Source organism: Nicotiana tabacum, chromosome 12 (genome assembly GCF_000715075.1).
Source record: "Nicotiana tabacum cultivar K326 chromosome 12, ASM71507v2, whole genome shotgun sequence".
Lineage (NCBI taxonomy): Eukaryota > Viridiplantae > Streptophyta > Magnoliopsida > Solanales > Solanaceae > Nicotiana > Nicotiana tabacum.
This window is the reverse complement of record NC_134091.1, coordinates 74499280-74519028: the sequence shown is the minus strand read 5'-3', so window position 1 is coordinate 74519028 and position 19749 is coordinate 74499280. Positions and strand designations below refer to the sequence as shown.

The window sequence follows — 19749 nt, the reverse complement described above, 5'->3', positions numbered from 1 at the left end:
ATATCTGCGAAAATTAGGACTTTCTTTGTAGTGAGGCACTTAAAACATGAGCATAGGCAGAATTCAAAAACTATTGATTGAAGCAAGATGAACAAATCTTGTCAAACTTAGGTATGCACAAGGTACAACTCGAAACTATAGGAATTACCCATAAGCTAATCTCAGTTTGCTGGAAAGTATATGGTAAAAATTCTTATGCACAATACTAATTGTTGGTAGCAACCACAGTCATATAAAAAAATGATGATCGATCGATAAATTACAGTCTTTCGACCACCCTTCTTTGAATTGCTTCCACACTCTTGGTATATGTATCAAATTAATTATTCATCACCTAATCCTCATTTATTTGATTGAGTCCACCGGAATCACATTTTGTGGATCTCGAGGGATGCCTAACACCTTCCCTTTGGGATAAATTGAACCCTTATCTGGAATCTCAACTGGTTTTGCAGTCCATAATTAAAGTGTATATTACATAGTATAGTATAGGTGTCCTAGTATACCTTAATTATTAGGTGGCGACTCTAACTTCAATTAACTTTGTACAGTACTATAAGTTGTACATTGTTTTGACTTGTGCAAAATGTGCAACACCCACTAATTGAACGGGCTATTTTTTCCCATAACCAGCCAGATCCCCACCTATTGTTGGGAGCCAAATTAGCCCCTCTCCCTGCCCCCTCCCACCCAAAAGAAAAGGTCCAGCAGTCCAAACTAGCGTTGTACCTAGTTTCTAGCATCTACCTATATACCCCTCTCCCCCTTCTGAATATTGTTTTGTATCAAGTGTGCTTTATGTTTATCTTCTTCTTTCGTGCATCCTCTTTTGTACCATGTGATATGTTATCGAGAACCTAGCTTATATTCCAACTAGACCGAGTCCACTAATTAAAATCAAACCAAACTTGGCTGGGATCTAGCATAACAACTGGGAGAAGAAAAGAAAAATATGGGAATAGGAAGAACGATAAACCATACGGTAAGTATTTTTCTCTATGTTTCGATTTAGATGATGTAGTTTGACTTGACACAAAGTTTAAGAAGAAAAAAAAGGACTTTTACAATATGCGGTCTTAAAAACTTAAGGATCAAAAGTTTTGTGGAGTCATGACATTTTTGTGCCTATAAAAACTTTTCATTAAGGGTAAAGTGAGTAAAACGAAAAGTTTAAAGTTAAATTGTTTCCAAATATAAAAATATGTCATTCTTTTTTATACGGACTAATAAGGGAAGTGTACCATTTAAATTGTAACACATGGAGTATTACTTATTATAAGCATATACATCAATTTACACAACAGGTGTGAACAAGTAGGCGGAAGTTAAGTGATGTTCTAGCTGGTACACTTAATAATAAATCACTACTCCATTTTCTTGTTTTCTTGTTCACGGTCTAACATTTCCCCTTTTTGTTATTGTTCTACTCCTCTATCACCTTTAGAACCAGTTAATTTGCTGCGCTTGAAGAATTTTTGTTGTTAGCTAACTCCACGTCAGTTTCCTTGCTACTTTCAGTCAGCTCCTCCAAAGGTTTATACTAATAAAACCAGACACATATCATGTAATATATGAGATCTAAAACCTGTACTCCAGTCACAAGCCAGTAATAATAATCCAATTTTCCCTTGTTGAGATTCCGGTCAGGTAGCCAGTTGCGGTCGTTACCGGTATAATTGTGAACTAAAGATACCATGAGAGTGCCTAAATAATTTCCGAAAGATGTTGTTAACGAGTTGAGTGCAGCCGCAGTGCTTCTCATGCTCTCTGGAGATTGATCAATGAGGAATTCAAGGTGCCCAACTGCCATGAAAACTTCTGCAGCTCCATGGAGGCAATACTGTGGAACCAACCAAAATACACTAATAGGTATAACAGTAGTAGGTTGGTCAATTAGGCCATGTTGCGCAGCAACAGCTTTACGTTTGATCTCAACCAATGCTGAAGCTATAGTGGCAACGATGTTAATTGCAAATCCTATGCCCATTCTTTGTAAGCAAGTTATTCCTGCTGGATTTCCTGTGAAGCGACGAGCAAATGGTAAAAAGATGCGCTCATATAGAGGAAGACCCATGAGCACAGTTAAGACAGTAAAGATTGATAGGCTGGCTGGAGGTATTTGAAAGTTGTGGGATATATGACGATCCATGCTGCGAGCTTGTTGGATTGTAAAGCTTCCCAGATGTGAATGTGAAGTGATTAGCAGTATTCCCGCACCCCAAACTGGCAACATTCTAAAGATGCACTTGAGCTCTTCAACCCTATGCACAGTAGCTACCCTCCACAGGTTTGGCTTGTTCGACGACCCATTTATGTCATCAACATCAACCACCACAGCTGCTCGATCAAGACAACTTGATTAAGATCACCATCTGTTTACCCGAAAAATCGGATAACGTTGAATTTATATGGTTCTAAGGGTAAGTAGATTCCTTTGATCTGAAGATAACAATACACGTATTTGTGACGCAAAATAGAAAATGATGAACAAAGATACTTAGTGAGCTTTAGAAAGATAAACACAATCAATCCTTAATCCCATGGAAGATGTCTTCTATTATAATCTATCTTGCCTTTTATAGCCAAGGATCACTACTTTATCTATAGCAACATAATGGAATAATATTACTTGTGGAGGACCCATGATGGTGTGTCCCCTCCTTAATTCCCGCCAAGATTCTCTCCTTTGGTGCGGTTGTAATAGCTTTTTGTCTGTGAGCTCGATACCGACTCGAGCTCGGTGTCGGATCGGAACCTCGGCCTTGGTTTCGAGCTTGGTGATCACTTTCGGGCATCGATGTTCGGGACCTGTATTGGTCGATGTTACCTCGGTCGATTCGGACGCCCCGAGCTTGACGCCCCCATCTCAGAATTCGCTCGGGTTCTTCATGAAGATACCCCTTGACTGAGATGCTATCCTCGATCGATCTTTATGATCGAGGATCGGTTTTAACCGTATACAGATAGCCCCCTCATTTCTTGGAAAGGAGATGACGAGAAACGATGTGATTTCCCTAAGGTTCGACCGAACCAATGATGGCATTTCTATCGACTTTGACTATGACGTGCGTGATAGCTGTCCCATCAATTTTGTTTTATTGAGGCATTTAATGTGTGTCAGTCGGTGGTCGGCCACCGCTAGAAACGAATCGCCATGCCTTATAAATAGTTTTCCCATATAATGTTTTCCACTTTTGTGCTTCCTCTTTTCCCAAATTCCCTTTGATTATTTTCTCCAATTCGTTGCTTTAGTGCCGCTTGTACCAGAGTTTTGGTGTTGTCCCCTCTTTCACCTTCCTTTGCGACTTTTTCTTCTCATATTGATGGTGAAAACTTCAAAAATCGTACCTCACAAGGAGAAAGCTTCCTCCTCACGTCTGTGTGACGATACGGCGCCGACGGAGCCGTCCGTTCAAGATTATATTCCTGGCCCGTGTATTTTAAAAACTGATTTTAGGGTGGAGAACCCTTCGTCCGTTCCGGGTCCGTGTGAGCACGTATCGATGTATACGTGCTCTATAGCGGAGGTTCACCTCGAGGCCGTCAGAAAAGACTGCGGCTGGGGTTCTGAGGTTGTGTTACAAATCCCATCCTCCGATGAGAGCGTCACTACCTATGTGGAGGGATTTTTAAGTGTTTACACCTATCCCTTTACGTTGGAAACTGTCGATCCCGTGATCTTTGATTTCTACAGGAGATATCAGGCCACTCTCGGCCAAATTCATCCTTCCTTATGGCATATAGTCATCTTATTGCGTTTCTTCTCTATCAAAGCCGGAGGGTTAGATTTTTCTCTGAACCACCTTATACGACTGTATCGACCTCAGATTTATCATGGACTAATTAGGCTACATCGTCGAGCGTCGAAGGCTTTGATGTCGAGCATCGATGAAGATAAGGATCGAGGTTGGATGGGTCGATATATTCGAGTGAGGACTCATGATCTTATCCCGGAGGAAAAGATGTCGTTTCCTGAAAAATGGAATTTCGACCGTAAGTGATTCATGTTTGCTTTTCGTGTCTTTTTCCGTTTTTGTTAATATTATTTTCTGATGTCCAGCTGCACCTTGGATGCCACAAGCTGTGCCTGATCTCGAGGATTGGGTTCGAAAGTTAGCCTCGACTTCATCCTATGCCGAGCGCGCTTGACGTGATTTGGCTAAAGGTAGATGGGAGGCCAAGAATCATGGTGAGGTTTGGTTCCTGTTTCCCTCGAGGTATATTCTGCGTTCATTTCATTATCGATTTTTCCTTTGTATATAGGTGTAACTAGGGATACCGTTTTGAGGCCTTTGAGCGGTGATGAAGGAAACAAGTCCCCGGTCCTGGAACAGGGAAAAAAAAAGAAACGTAGGGCTTCCTCTCGGCCGGAGGACCCTAAGCCCAAAACTCGAAAGGTGAGGAGAAAAATCATTGCCCTTTCGATCGACTCGGTCCAATGACTGAGAGAGGAAGGAGAAGAAGAAAATAGCTCCTCGGCTTTGGTAGTCCGACCTACGGAGGCAATCGAGGTTGCTAGAGCTGCTGAGCCGATGGCGGCCGTGCCCATCGGGGTTGGTTCCGAAGACCTAAGTCTCGATCGGAGTACTCCGAGTGATTTGCTCGGGGCAATGGCAATGAGTCATTCACCTTCTCTTTCGTCTTTTTCTGAGGAGGCGTTGAAGGAGGCTCGAGAGCTGAAGACTCCCGATATTGGTGCTGGCTCAGGTGTAGCGGATCCTTTTAAGGATTGTTTTACTGGTGTTGATGACAGTTCCGATATCGGTGATGCTTATATTTTGTTAGAGGAAGCTCAGCATTTTATTACTCGGGTAATGATTCTTCCATACTTGGCTTCTTGGTTCTTTTCCATACTTGACGGTTCCGATATCGGTGATCCTTCTTTGTTTTATTGGTGTTGATGACAGTTTCTAACTATGCAGGCCATCGGTAGGTTTCGAGTTGATCTTAGCCAGTGTGAGGCCGAACTCCAGAAGGTCCTAGGTGAAAGAGATGACCTTCGGCTTCTTTGTAGCAAAAAGGAGGAGGCTATAAAGGATCTTCAAGCGGATTTGGCTAAGGTTCATGAAGAAAGGGTAGAGCTCGATCAGCAGGTGAGCCTCGTTCTATTAAAGTATGGATTCGACTCGACTGTGGAAGTTAACCCTCCGTCATCTCAGTTGCAGCAAAAGATCGAGAAGATCGGGCTACTTCGAGAGGAGGTCGATCAAATCCGGGCTGAATGCAATCAGTGGAAGGAGACTATTGACTGCCTGGCAGTGGAGAAAGAAACCATCTTAACAAAGTTATTATCAGCCGACGTTCAGCTTCGAAACGTCAAGCAAAAGGTGTCGGTTCAGGCTAAGAAAATCGATGAGCTTGAGATACAACTTGCTGAGGCTAAGGCGGAGGTTGAGTCGTCGAAAGTTTTGGCAAATAAGTCTATTGCTGTATATCGAGCTAATGCTGAGGCCGCTCAGGTGGAGGCTCGGGAAGCGGCGAAGATTGCCGATGCTCGAGCTCATTGGGTTGCCGAACTTGTTAAGTGTAGATCTCGGAGGGAGACCCTCGAGGAGATACATGCTCGAGGTTTCGACCTTGCCGAAGAGGTAAGAAAGGAAAAAGAGCTTGAAGCGGAAGCTGAAGCCTTGGCTTCTGATGATGATGACGATGATAATGATGATGGTAGCAAAAGCGGGTCCGAGGGTAGGGAAGACCCCGACCCGGAAGCTTAGAGTCTAATTCTCTATATCTGTAAATTAATTACGTAGGCAATTTTGTATATATATAACAAGGTCGATTTTGATCGATCAGATTTGGAGTGACGTTTTGCTTGTTGAGTTGATGATAATGTGGTGGTTAACGTAAACCCTGAGTAAACGTAGCTTTTTCAATGTTTCAAACTCGATTGGGTCCTTGTTCGAACTCGGCAGCCCGTAGGCTTTAACATTTGAGTGTTTATTTCGAACTCGATATAGAAGTAGCCCGTGGGCTTAATATTTGAGTGTTTATTTCGAACTCGAGATAATGTGGTAGCCCGTAGGCTTAATATTCGAGTGATTATTTTGAACTCGAGATAATGTGGAAGCCCGTAGGCTTAGTATTCGAGTGATTATTTCGAACTCGATGTTGAAGTAGCCCGTAGGCTCAACGGTCGACTGAGTATTTCGAACTTGATATAGAAGTAGCCCATAGGCTTAATATTCGAGTGTTTATTTTGAACTCCAGATAATGTGGTAGCCCGTAGGCTTAATATTCGAGCGATTGTTAATTCTGGTTGCATAGTAATTCTCAAGTCATTGTACATATGCTTTGGGACAATCTATATGAGCATGGTTCATTTTGACCATTTTGGCTCTTATAATTTTTCCTCTATTATTGTGAGAAGACTTTGTTGCATCTGAACTCGATGTATTTGAGGGCTTGGTTCCCCCCCGGTATTCGAGGCCGTTCGGGCTAAGGGTCGAAAGCCTCGGATACTGTTTTTTAAAAGCGCAGCACGATCGATTGTTACCTCATTAAAAACCTTGCCACAAAAACCCATTTGGAAAAAAACCGGTCTAAGGAAAAAAGAGTGCAACACGTGCTTTTGAGTAAAAGAATACTTCTATTCTTTGTTCGAACTTCTGTACGGGACAGTTGAATAAATATTGAAAAGGTCGGACCTTAGCAGTAGTACCGTTTTAGATGTGATACATTCCAACTGCTTGATAGCTGTTTGCCGTTTATGATGCCGAGCCTGTACGATCCTTTCCCAAAGTTCTCGAGCACCTAGTACGGTCCTTCCCAATTTGGCCCTAGTTTTCCTTCGTTTGGATTCCGAGTATTGATGGTGACTTTCCTTAACACCAAGTCCCCTGGCTTGAAGTGGCGAAGTTTAGTTCTTCGATTGTAATACCTTTTGATTCCTTGCTTTTGTGCGGCCAATCGAATGAGGGCAGCTTCTCGTCCTTCGTCCGATAATTCAAGGCTGGTGTTCATAGCCTCGTTATTTGATTCTTCCGTCATGAATCGAAATATGGGACTAGGCTCTCCGACTTCGACTGGTATCAATGCCTCGGATCCATATACTAAGGAGAATGGGGTCGCCCCTGTACTAGATTTTGATGTTGTTCGGTATGCCCAAAGGACTTCGGGCAGGATTTCTCTCCATTTTCCCTTAGCGTCGTTCAATCTCTTCTTTAGGTTTTGAAGAATAGTTTTGTTTGTTGATTCGGCTTGTCCGTTTCCACTGGGGTGGTACGGGGTTGCTAGTATCCTTCTTATTTTGTGGTCTTCGAAGAATTTTGTGATTTTGTTGCCAATGAATTGCTTCCCATACTATTTCGGATGGTATCCCGAATCGGCATATGATATGATCCCACAAAAAGTCTATAACCTCTTTTTCTCTTACTTTCTCGAACACCTGCGCTTCAACCCACTTAGAAAAATAGTCAGTCATAAACAAAATAAATCTGGCTTTACCTGGGGTCGATGGTAGGGGGCGACGATGTCCATTCCCTATTTCATAAATGGCCGTGGGGATAGGACCGAGTGAAGTTGTTCTCCGGGCTGATGGATCATTGGAGCAAACCTTTGACATTTATCGCATTTATGAACAAATTCTTTTGCGTCTTTGCCCATATCGATCCAATAATACCCTGCTCTGATCACTTTTCGAACTAACATGTCGGCACCGGAGTGATTGCCACACGTGCCCTCGTGTACTTCCCGGAGGATGTAATTGGTATCTCCCGGACCTATGCATACCGCCATCGGTCCATCGAATGTTCTTCGATATAACGTTCCATCCGCAGTCAAAGTAAATCGAGCAGCTTTAGTTCGAAGGGCCCTGGACTCTTTGTTGTCTGAAGGGAGCTTTCCGTTTTTTAAGTATTCAATATACTTGTTTCTCCAATCCCAGGTTAAGCTAGTAGAATTTATTTCGGCGTGCCCTTCTTCGATTGCAGATCTTGAAAGTTGAACGACAGTTTCTGAGTTTAAATCATTCACCTCGACCGATGATCCCAAATTAGCAAGCGCATCGGCCTCGTTATTCTGTTCTCGTGGAACATGTCGTAGACTCCATTGTTTGAAATGGTTCAAAGTGATAAGCAGTTTGTCCAAATACCTTTGCATTCTTCCTTCTCGGACTTCGAAGGTTTTGTTTACTTGACTCACAACCAGCAAAGAGTCGCAATTGGCCTCAACGACCTCCGCTCCCAAATTTTTAGCTAGCTCGAGACCTGCAATTATGGCTTCATACTCGGCCTCGTTGTTAGTTAACCTGATAGTTTTAATAGCTTGCCTAATAATGTTACCCGTGGGAGATTTTAAAACTATGCCTAGCCCAGACACCTTTACTTTCGAAGCTCCGTCCGTAAAGAGGATCCATGCCCTCGTTGATAAATTTGATTTTAACAGTAGTTCTTTTTCGACTTCGGGTACGAGGGTCGGCGTGAAATCATCCACGAAGTCTGCTAAAATTTGAGACTTGATGGCCGTTCAAGGTCGATATTCGATATCATACTCGCTGAGTTCGATGGCCCATTTGGCCAATCGGCCCGATAGTTCAGGCCTATGTAAAATATTATGAATTGGGCAGGTGGTTAATACGCTTATGGGGTGGCATTGGAAGTACGGTCGTAACTTCCTAGAGGCGCTAATCAGCGCAAGCGCCAATTTTTCCAAGTGCGGATATCTAGTTTCCGCTTCCCCTAAGGTCTGACTTACGTAGTAAACAGGAAATTGCGTACCTTCCTCTTCTCGAACCAGGACACTGCTTATGGCGACTTCTGATACTGCCAAGTACAGGTAAAGTTTTTCGTCGGTTTTTGGAGTGTGTAGCAGTGGAGGGTACGATAGATATCGTTGTAGTTCTTGTAACGCTAGTTGGCACTCCGGTGTCCAAGCGAAGTCGTTCTTCTTTTTGAGTAGAGAGAAAAATTTGTGGCTTCGATCTGATGATCTCGAAATGAATCGGCCTAAGGCTGCTATTCTTCCTGTTAACCTTTGTACAGCTTTCACGCTGTTCACGATGGTGATGTCTTCAATGGCCTTGATTTTGTCTGGGTTAATCTCGATTCCTCGATTTGACACCATGAAGCCGAGGAACTTACCCGAGCCGACTCCGAAAGCACATTTTTCGGGGTTGAGCCTCATATTGTATTTCCTCAGAATATCGAATGTTTCCTGCAAATGGGTCAGATGGTCCTCTGCGCGCAGGGACTTGACTAGCATGTCATCAATATAGACTTCCATTGATTTACCTATTTGTTCTTCGAATATTTTATTTACTAGGCGTTAATAAGTAGCTCCTATATTTTTTTTAGCCCGAAGGGCATTACGTTATAACAATATGTTCCATATCTGGTCACAAACGAAGTCTTTTCCTGGTCTTCCGGGTTCATCTGGATTTGATTATACCCGAAATAGGCATCGAGAAAAGTAAGGATCTCGTGGCCGGCCGTGGCATCGATCAGGTGATCGATGTTGGGCAGTGGATAAGAATCTTTGGGGCATGCTTTGTTCAAGTCCTTGTAGTCTATACACATTCTAAGTTTGTTTCCCTTTTTAGGTACTACGACCACATTGGACAACCATTCGGGGTATTTTACCTCTCTAATGGATCCTATTTTGAGCAGTTTAGTTACCTCATCTTTTATGAATGCGTGCTTCACCTCCGATTGGGGTCTTCTTTTTTGCTTCACCGGTCTGAATCTAGGGGACACACTTAGTCGATGTGTCGTTATGTCCGGCGGGATTCCTGTTATATCTAAATGGGACCAAGCAAAGCAATCGATGTTATCGATAAGAAATTGAATGATTTTCTTCCTGAGTTCGGGGCTCAAACCCCTTCCCAGGTATACCTTTCGTTCGGGCCAGTGTTCGATCAAAATGATTTGCTCCAATTCCTCAATAGTTGATTTGGTGGCATCGGAGTCATCGGGGGTCACGAAGGATCGAGGGATCCACTGATCATTATCTTCTTCGATGCTCTGCTTATCTGGCTGGGTCGAAGCCGATGTCTTTGGTTGCTATTTGGCGTTCCGGTCTTCGACTGTGCCTCCTTTTGAACCCGATCCATTCACCGGCGAAGACGAAGATGTTGGTTTTGCTTCCTCGACCGAGAACATTTCCTTTGCGGCTGGTTGTTCTCCGTACACTATTTTGACACCTGTCGGTGTTGGGAATTTGAGGACCTGGTGTAGGGTCGAAGGTACAGCTCTCATGTTGTGGATCCACGGCCTTCCGAAAAGGGCGTTATATCTCATATCGCCTTCGATCACGTGAAACTTTATTTCCTAAATTGTTCCGGCGATGTTTATCGGTAGGGTTATCTCGCCTTTGGTGGTTTCGCATGCCATATTGAATCCGTTTAAAACCAAAGTTGCGGATACGACCCGGTTTTGTAGGCCGAGCTATTTTACGACCTTCGATCTGATGATATTGGGGGGGCTATCTGGATCAATTAACACACGCTTAATTTTAATTTTATTCATGAGTACGGATATTACCAGTGCATCGTTATGGGGTTGGATGATTCCCTCTGCATCTTCATCATTGAACGATAAAGTCCCTGAGGGAGTGTAATCTTGAATTCGAGATCGCTTTTCCCTCACAATCGACGTTTTAGTGCGTTTGAGCATAGGTCCCTGAGGGATATCGACGCCGCCGATGATCATGTGAATGATGTGCTGTGATTCTTCTTCTTCGTTTTGCTTGCTGAAGTCCTTGTTTTTAAAATGGTTCTTCGCCCTATCACTCCAAAATTCCCTTAGGTGCCCTTTGTTGAACAAGCGGGCTACTTCCTCTCTTAATTGTCTGCATTCTTCCGTTTTGTGACCATGGGTGCCATGATACTCGCATATTTGATTGGGATTCCTTTGGGCCGGATCGGTCTACATGGGTCGAGGCCATCTGGTATCTTTGATGCGTCCGATAGCCGATACGATGGCGGATGCATCGATGTTGAAGTTATATTCCGATAATTGAGGAACTTCTATAGGATCGGCATATTTATCAAAGCCTCTCTTGCTCATAAGTCCCCGAGAATTTTGCCTCCGATCATACCTGCGGTTATTCCTAACTGTCTCATATGCCGAACCATGGTTCACCCGATCTGTGACGTACGGCTGGTATCGGTCTCTGTTTGACCTTTGTTCTCTGTTTGTTTCCTTCAGAATTTTTGTGGTTGCGCGGTTCTGACGCGTGGGTTCATACGGAAATCCCAATTGATCATCTTCGACCCTGATTTTTGATTGATACCGATTGTGTATATCCGCCCAAGTTATTGCAGGGTATTCGATCAAGCTTTGTTTCAGCCGACGTGATGCTGTCGAACTCAGTCCGTTCAACCCTTGGGTGAAAGCTTGTACGGCCCAGTCGTCTGTGACTGGTGGCAAATCCATGCGTTCCATTTGAAACCGGGATACGAATTCCCTCAGTATTTCGTCACCCCTTTGTTTTACTTTGAATAGATCTGATTTCCTCGTTGCGACCTTTATGGCACCAGCATGTGCTTTTACAAACGAATCTGCTAACATGGCAAAAAAATCGATAGAATTTGGTGGCAAGTTGTGATACCAGATCATTGCTCCTTTTGCGAGGGTCTCTCCGAACTTTTTCAATAATACGGACTCGATCTCATCGTCTTCCAAATCGTTGCCTTTGATGGCATATGTATAGGAGGTGAGATGTTCGTTAGGATCGGTCGTACCATTATATTTGGGAATTACGGGCATCCAGAACTTTTTTGGGATCGGTTTTGGGGCCACGCTCGATGGAAAAGGCTTTTGTATGAATTTCTTCGAATCCAACCCTTTCATCATGGGCGGAGCCCTCGGGATCTGATCGATCCTAGCATCATATGTTTCGAATTTTTTATCGTTGGCTTCGACTCGTTTTGTGAGTTCCTCGAGCAGTTTAGCAATTTCAGGAGCGGTTCCTGATTTTCGCTCGTTCGATTTCACTGTGTCGGGCTCTGTTCTAGGGGTTACTTCTCGAAGAAGTGGATTGGAGTTTGGATTACTTTGCATATGAGTTTGGCTCTGCAACTGAGTTATCGCTACTTGTTGGGCTTGTAGCATTTCGAAAATCATACGCAAGCTGACCCCGATTTCCCCCGTGTTGTGGGTGTCTCGGGCTATGGGTCGAGCGCCACCCTGAACGCTTCTTTCCTGCTCGGAATGCTGATTTGCTTCTAGAGCTATTCGTGAATTGATATCTACTGGTACTTCGGCTCGAATTTCGGGTTCCTCGATTCGAGCCTCGTTGCCGTTGTTGGGTAGCCTTTTGGACACGGGCACCAAGTTGTTGGTTTCATCCTGAAGGCCGGCTTCGAGGTCGATTGGCAGAGCCATTGCTGGTATGAAGTTGTAAGCTGGAGTGTACTGTATATTTGTATCAAATAATCACTTATTATCCTTAGTCCCACGGTGGGCGCCAAACTGTTTACCCGAAAAATTGGATAACGTTGAATTTATGTATGATTCTAAGGGTAAGTAGATTCCTTTGATCTGAAGATAACAATACACGTATTTGTGACGCAAAATAGAAAATGATGAACAAAGATACTTAGTGAGCTTTAGAAAGATAAACACAATCAATCCTTAATCCCATGGAAGATGTCTTCTATTACAATCTATCTTGCCTTTTATAGCCAAGGATCACTACTTTATCTATAGCAATATAATGGAATAATATTACTAGTGGAGGATCCATGATGGTGTGTCTTCTCCTTAATTCCCGCCAAGATTCTCTTCTTTGTTGCGGTTGTAACAGCTTTTTGTCTGTGAGTTCGATACCGACTCGAGCTCGGTGTCGGATCGGAACCTCGGCCTTGGTTTCGAGCTTGGTGATCACTTTCGGGCATCGATGTTCGGGACCTGTATCGGTCGATGTTACCTCGGTCGATTCGGATGCCCCCATCTCGGAATTCGTTCGGGTTCTTCATGAAGATACCCCTTGACTGAGATGCCATCCTCGATCGATCTTTATGATCGAGGATCGGTTTTAACCGTATACACCATCAAATACGTATGTTAATTAATGCCCGACCGAAATTCTAGAAGGAGCAGAATTAAACACTACTCATTCTGTTTCAATTTAAACTGACACACTTTCTTTATTAGTTTGTTACAAAAATAATGACACATTTTTATATTTAGAAATAATTTAGCTTTAAACTTTTTATTTTATCACTTTACCCTTAATGAGAAACTTTTATAGTTACACAAATATCATGGCTCCACTAAGATTTTGCCCCTTAAGCTTTTAGCACCACATGTTTCAAAAGTCTCTTTTTTTTCTTAAACTTTGTGCTAAGTTAAACTAAATCATCTAAATTGAAACGGGGGAGTACGAGTTAGTACTCCCTTCCATTTCAATTTATGTGAACCTATTTCACAAGGCACAAAGTTTATGAAATAAATGAAAGACTTTTGAAGATTGAGGTCCTAAACAAAGCCATAATAATTATGTGGCCAGTGACGTAGCCACCTTTTGTTAAGGGTGGTCAAGCGCACACTCTTCGCCGAAATATTATATTGCGTATATAAGTTAAATATTACTTTATATGGTTATATTTTATATTTTGAACACCCTTAACACAATTGAGTGAGACAGGCCAGCGGTTCAGGGTGTTCAAAGTGACGTGTTATCCACGGGTTCTTTTGCAATCTAAAATAATTCCTAATAAAATAACTCTTAAAACTTAAAGTTTGTATAGAAATAAACAACTAATCTTAAAAGTAATCTTTTTAACTAAAAAGAAATTTCCTAAACAAATTTTATAATTTAAAAGTTAAGATCTACAAAAAATTTGGTACACCATTCATCGGCAAACAAAAATTATTGACTTGTTTAAAGTTTGAACACCATTGATGAAATTCCTGGCTACGCCACTATATGTGGCTATAATTATTTTGAAATTTATTGTCCTAAACATGCTATAATATTTGTTTGGCTATAAAAAGCTTTTCATTAAGGCTAAAATTAAAAATCTATTTAAAATTATTTTCAAATTAAGAAAGGAATCATTCTTTTTTCTTTTTAGGAAGAACTAAAAAGGAAATATTTGGAGAGAGTACGTTGTTAAAGACATGATGTATGTGATGGTGTAATAATTTCAATAGCTAGCAAGCTGAAGAAATACACGATGCTACAACACTTTTCCATTGAAAAGACGGGCTTTATATTACATAATGGAGTATGCTATGAAGTATTCTGAAATGCTCTTACCTGAACTGATTAGTGTGCAGAAGCCTGCCATCAGATAAGATAATAGCATCCACCTCTCTGTTCTGATATAATAAAGCAGGATCAGTAACAACGACGTTCCTTTTCTTCACTGAGGCAACAATAACTTGTGCCAATCTAATCAAAGGACTTCCTCCTGGTTTTACTTTTCTGTAAAGAGATGACCCTACGACAAAAGAAACAATTGATAATGCCATGGCAATGGTAGGAAGTCCTAGACCCAAACCCCAACTCACATTGTCTTGGATATAGACTACTATGGTTAGAGCAGCAAGTGTAGCCACTCCCATGCAGAAATAATACCAGTTGTAGAAATTCCAACTTTGAGACTGATCATGTTTAGATTTTTTCAAGTCAAATTGGTCAGCAGCAAAGGTGACAACGCAAGGCCTAAGTCCCCCAGCACCTATAGATGTCAGGAGAAGACAAACATAAAGAACCCAAAGCTGCAGATGGGAAGCTTCTACGCAGTTCTGCTGTGTTGGACATGGTGGAGGACGGAGCTGTGGCATGATTGCTGATATGGTAATACTTATCATCCCCTGCAAACACACACACATATAATTGAGAATTTTGTTCTTTTACCGATTGGATGAATCACAAAAAATTAAATGTACATACCAGCTCATAAATAATGGAACCAATGATAATTATCCAAAATCGGCCGGCATAAGAATCAGCAATAAGAGCACCAATAAGTGGAGTGAAACTGGAAGTGCCAAGAAAGGCAAGTTTAGCACCTGTGTCAGGTATGTTATCATGTTGGCATGAAAACCAACGCCGGCAAATCGGTCACATACTTCATTTGCTGTCACGGAGAATAATCAGCTCTATCAATTCATAATTAATTAAGCTATAGCTATTTTATACATTTGCATTTGGCCCAAAAATAACAAGTGAATGAAAAGAGAGGTAATTACTAACCGAAATTAAAGAAGATAAGTCTTTCCGATGACAAGAGTAAATGCAATGTTCAAGTGTTCCAATTGAGCATAATAAGAGAATATATCATAGCTTTTGTGTACAGGATGTTTCATGTCCCTATAATAGGTGTTAATCCTTCTATTTATAATTCTAATCAGGGAGACAAGATCCTCAAATCAAGCTCCTATTGAATGAGAATAAAATCGCCATTGATGGCTGCATAACGGTTGGTCTTGAATATTGATATTCTCTATAACGGCTGCTCATTAAATGTACCTGATATCGAATCTTTGAATCTTTATTGCCAGCTACTCTGCCTTCGGGATCCAACAAACACCGGCCACACACTCGCGCCCGGTGCCAGTCATCTGCTGACTCACGTTCTACCTATCTTTTGTTCCACGTGTCATCCCATCATTCCGCCAACTGTCACTGACCAATTTTACCCAATACAGATAGTCCCCCTACTTTCCGGTGATACAACTCGGCGTTACCGGGAAGTAGATAAGAGTTCTTTTCTTGGCGGAAAAGTTTCTGAGCGGTCTCTGAAACTTGAAAAGACGTACGTCTTCTCGCATTTAATAACCCGAAAACATGTTGTTCCGTAATTCAGCAAGTACTTTGCCAGTTTTCGAGATAATTATGACCACGATTTTTGCCGTCTATAACTTCTCCACTACTCATCATTTTTATTCTTTACTTTCACAACTCTTAGAACTCCTTCTTCTTCGCTGAATCTCCCTAGAACTTTTCAGCAACACTCAACTTCCTCAGTAAGAACTTCTTCACAGATCTTTTACCACCATGTCTTCTTATACTGCTATCTCCGAAAATGCTAGCCTTATCTTCGGTGGAAGCCCAAAGAAAAACAAAACCAAAGAGGTTGACGTTGATTCTGAACCTCCAACCGTAAACACCATCATACTACTTCGTCTTAGCACAGAATCTGATCTCCAAGAACACAAACCACCTCCGAACTCAAAAAGCGACAGGTTCTGGCCTGTCCGTAGATATCCTTCTTCCATTCGCCCTTCTAACATCCCTGTTGTGAAGGAGGAATGCAACTGGGATAACGTCAAAATTCTTATCCCTGATGAGGTAGAACGAGTTACCTACTCGAAGTCGGGGTTCACGTATGTCTACACATACCCCTTTACTTTGGGTCCTTTCACCTTGGGAGTGGGTGAAGGAATTGCCCCAATAATTATAGAATTTTGCCATCGGTACTAAGTTTGCTTGGCACAAGTAGGCCCATCCATATGGCATACGGTGGTCTGCCTCCGCCAACTATGCACTGAAACTGGGGAAACCCTTACCTTTGCGCATATGATGAATCATTACTCCCCAAAGATCTTCCGTGGGGGTGCACTGAATCTCAGCAAGCGTGGCCACCATGCCCTTCTTACCAGTGTCAATGACGACAATGACCGTGGATGGATGGAACGGTTCATTATCATTGCTACTAGGGACATCATCCCGGCTACAGCGCCAATTTTTCCCGAATCATGGAACCTTTTCTGTAAATCTTCGTCTACTTGTTTCTTTTCGTGAAAAACTTTCTCCTTAACTGACATTTTATTTTCTTCATTGTTTTCGTTCCATCTACTCGCTGGGAACCATCACGGGTTTAAGACCTTAGCCGATGGGTATAGAAGATTCTGGATATTACTACTCTAGATTTCCGAAAGTGGAAAGAGATGGCTCCCAAATACGGGTGGAGAGCCAAGAACCATGATATGTAAGGAATTATTATTTATTTCAATCTCAACAACATAGGAGCAATTTGTTAATTGTTCTTTTGTTCCACACAGGACTTCCGAATGGTTTTGTCGTGTGCCCCGACATCGAGGCTCTCGATGACCCTGAGGAGGCCAAACGGGTATTGCAAAGTTCCCTTAACCGGAGTAGGGATCGCGGATCTGCTCGAGCCTCCGTTGAGAGTGCCTCCTCTCGGAGCCCCAGTCTAAAAGTAAGAAACCAAAGAAGAAGCATACCTCCTCGACTGGGGCTCAGGAGAAGAGAGTGAGAAGATCATCAACTGAAATAGTCACACTGGTTATTTATGAGGATGAAGGGGCTAATGATGAAGGCGCCCCTCTTCAAAGAAGAAAAAGTTCTTCATTAACTCAACCGGGTGCTCAGCTGGTAGAGCTTCAAAATCCATCGTTAGAGGAAGTTCAAGCACTCTAAGGACAAATGGGTTCGGTTGAAAATGTTGATTCCCACTTTCTGATCCCTGCCGATGTCCCCGATCTGAGAAGTTCATCCCCTGACCTTCCTCTGTCACCGACTATTGAGCCAGCCACAACTGCCACGCCTTCTACAACAATTGTTTCTTCTCCATCTACACCAACAACTCCTTATCCAGCGACACCAGCTATCCCTTCTCTACCAGCACCGGCTGCTTTTTCTCCACCGGCATCAACAAGTAAGGAATGCCTCTCCTCCACGGTCTTCCAACCACAGGAACTTGGGAAATACTTACTCAACCCCTTCTTAAGATCCTCGTGGGAGGCGAAGTGCCAGTCTTTCGATTTCAAATGAGTGCCATATTCTCTCCAAGTCGGTGGAGCTTGGCAATTACCTGAAGCTACTGGCATCAGCGAAGGATTGGAAAAAGATGGACTCCCAATCTAGGGAGTGCCTAATAAATAACAACATGCATTGCTCGGCGCGGGTAGCAACCTCACCTCTCTTTATCTTTTTTCGATTTATATTTTTGAAGTAATAAATTCGATTCTATCCCTTCTTCAGGCCAATCTTCTTTCATTTAAGGGCCTGCTGAGGTTGATCCTGGATAATCAATGGCTTGGCTCAGAACGAGATCAACGTTTGGCTGAAAGGAATCAGCTCGTTGAGTGCCTCCCGGGGTTGGAGGCCAATATCGCTCAAATGATGAGCTCGGGCCCGGCTGCAGCAGTGTCAACAAGATAGGATAGCTCATAGCCAAGAAGCAACCCAGCTACATGAGAACCTTAAGGAAGCAAAGGCTAAGTGGGTTGAGCTTCACGATGTTGTGACTGCTGCCGAGCGTGAGTCAACCTTCATTGAACAAGTTAATAACTTGGAGGATGGCTTGTATGCCAAAACTGAGGAGGCCAATGCTGCCGAGGAGAAGAGGGCAAAAATGGAAGAGAGACTCAAGAGAGTCATGGAGCAGAACCGAATTTACTCAACCACCAACATTGAGATTGATTCCAAGACTAGTGCAATGAAGGCTGAAAACGAAGAGCTCCAAGCCAAATTTGACAAGCTCCGAGCCAAAATCCAGGACCAAGAAGAATGCCTCGTCTTGGAGAAGACCTACGCCATGTATCCAAAGTAGGCATTACTAATATTGGTGACAGCATTGACAAGGCCCGGGAACAGGAGTTAGCACCTCGTGAGAACCTTCCTGCTTGTCTCACTGCATCTGATTCCTCGAATACTAATTCTAAGTATTCGGAATTCGAATGAGAAACCAAAGAAGATGAAGGCCCCGAACCGACAGCGGAACAACCTTCTTCCACCAAAGAAAATGAAGACCCTTCTCGCCCTTTGGGTTCCGGCAGCAAAGAATGATGTATAAATTTTTCTTTTAACTTTTGTAATTATGTCAAAACTTTTTATTAAGTTTTGGCACTCTGATTACTGAACAAAACTTTTTTTCCTAAGTGTTGTACAAAAACATTCCTTTTCATTTAATTGAGAAAGCTTCGGGAATATTTTCGCATCATACCCTTCGATTTCGGGCATAAATTCTTCTAGAATTTACCCTTTACTATGAGGGTTTTATAAGAGAGGACCCTTATGTTTACATTGCTCTTGAAGAGGACATCTCATGTTCATTCTGGTACAAGCATTTGAAGTTTTTGTTAACTTTCAAACGGTAAAATAAATTGACTTATAAATCGGACAAGAAATAAGATAAGAATAAAAAAGGCTTTGATTTATTTTCTCTATCTTGAAAAGTACATTTACATAAACATTTATTTGTTTAAGTAAATAAAGCTGCCAATACATGTGGCTAACGTGTACAACTTATTTCTACGGAGATGATCACGCAGTCCCCGGTCCTGATAAGATATGGACTTCAGTTCTAACAGTCCCCAATTTACGTGGCACTCTTGGTGTCGTATCAAGTATTACTGCCCCCTAGTGTACATTTATATGTTCGAATGCTAAGTATAAGAGTAAATGCAATGTTCAAGAGTTTCAATTGAGCGTAATAAGAGAATAGATCATAGCTTTTGTGTACAAAATATTTCATGTCCCTACAATGGATGTTAATCCTTCTATTTATAATTCTAATCAGGGAGACAAGATCCTCAAATCAAGATCCTCTTGAATGAGAATAAAATCGTGATTGATGGTTGTATAACAATTGGTCTTGAATGTTGACTTAGGAGAAATTGATTAAAAAAAAATTATTAATAATTTTGCATTTAAAAAAAATTAGAAAATAGGCTTCAAATAAACAAAATAAATTTTTTTTTTAAAGTTAAAGGCCCTAATAAAATTTGGCTTTAGGCCACAAAATTCGTCAGGGCGCACTGCTAATTGGATCCGGCTCCTCTTCATTTCCCTTAACTTCAATTTCTCAAGTTGTTATTCGGACGGGTGCTACAA

The 19749-nt window shown here is 42.2% G+C and overlaps 2 protein-coding genes across 2 annotated transcripts; both read right to left on the bottom strand.

Annotated features, from left to right (window-relative positions):
- Positions 1 to 1450: 1450 nt before the first annotated feature.
- On the bottom strand, positions 1451 to 2233 carry LOC107812971 (protein NRT1/ PTR FAMILY 3.1-like). Its single transcript, XM_016638169.2, has 2 exons — positions 1586 to 2233; positions 1451 to 1540 (listed from the first exon to the last, which is right to left on the bottom strand). Exons 1-2 carry the CDS (start codon positions 2231 to 2233, stop codon positions 1451 to 1453), a joined length of 738 nt encoding a protein of 245 aa, XP_016493655.2.
- Positions 2234 to 14171: 11938 nt separating this feature from the next.
- On the bottom strand, positions 14172 to 14986 carry LOC107789607 (protein NRT1/ PTR FAMILY 3.1-like). The gene is made up of 2 exons (XM_016611448.2): positions 14839 to 14986; positions 14172 to 14759 (listed from the first exon to the last, which is right to left on the bottom strand). Exon 2 carries the CDS (start codon positions 14754 to 14756, stop codon positions 14196 to 14198), a length of 561 nt encoding a protein of 186 aa, XP_016466934.2. The 5' UTR covers positions 14757 to 14759; positions 14839 to 14986; the 3' UTR covers positions 14172 to 14195.
- Between the last annotated feature and the right edge of the window lie 4763 nt (positions 14987 to 19749).

Excerpts from the sequence above, each read along its gene's own strand:
- LOC107812971 (XM_016638169.2), bottom strand. The coding sequence starts at position 2,233 with ATGTTGCCAGTTTGGGGTGCGGGAATACTGCTAATCACTTCACATTCA. Across the intron at positions 1,541-1,585 it reads GGCTTGTGACTGGAGTACAG|TATAAACCTTTGGAGGAGCT; the intron begins GTTTTAGATCTC and ends TGGTTTTATTAG.
- LOC107789607 (XM_016611448.2), bottom strand. The coding sequence starts at position 14,756 with ATGATAAGTATTACCATATCAGCAATCATGCCACAGCTCCGTCCTCCA.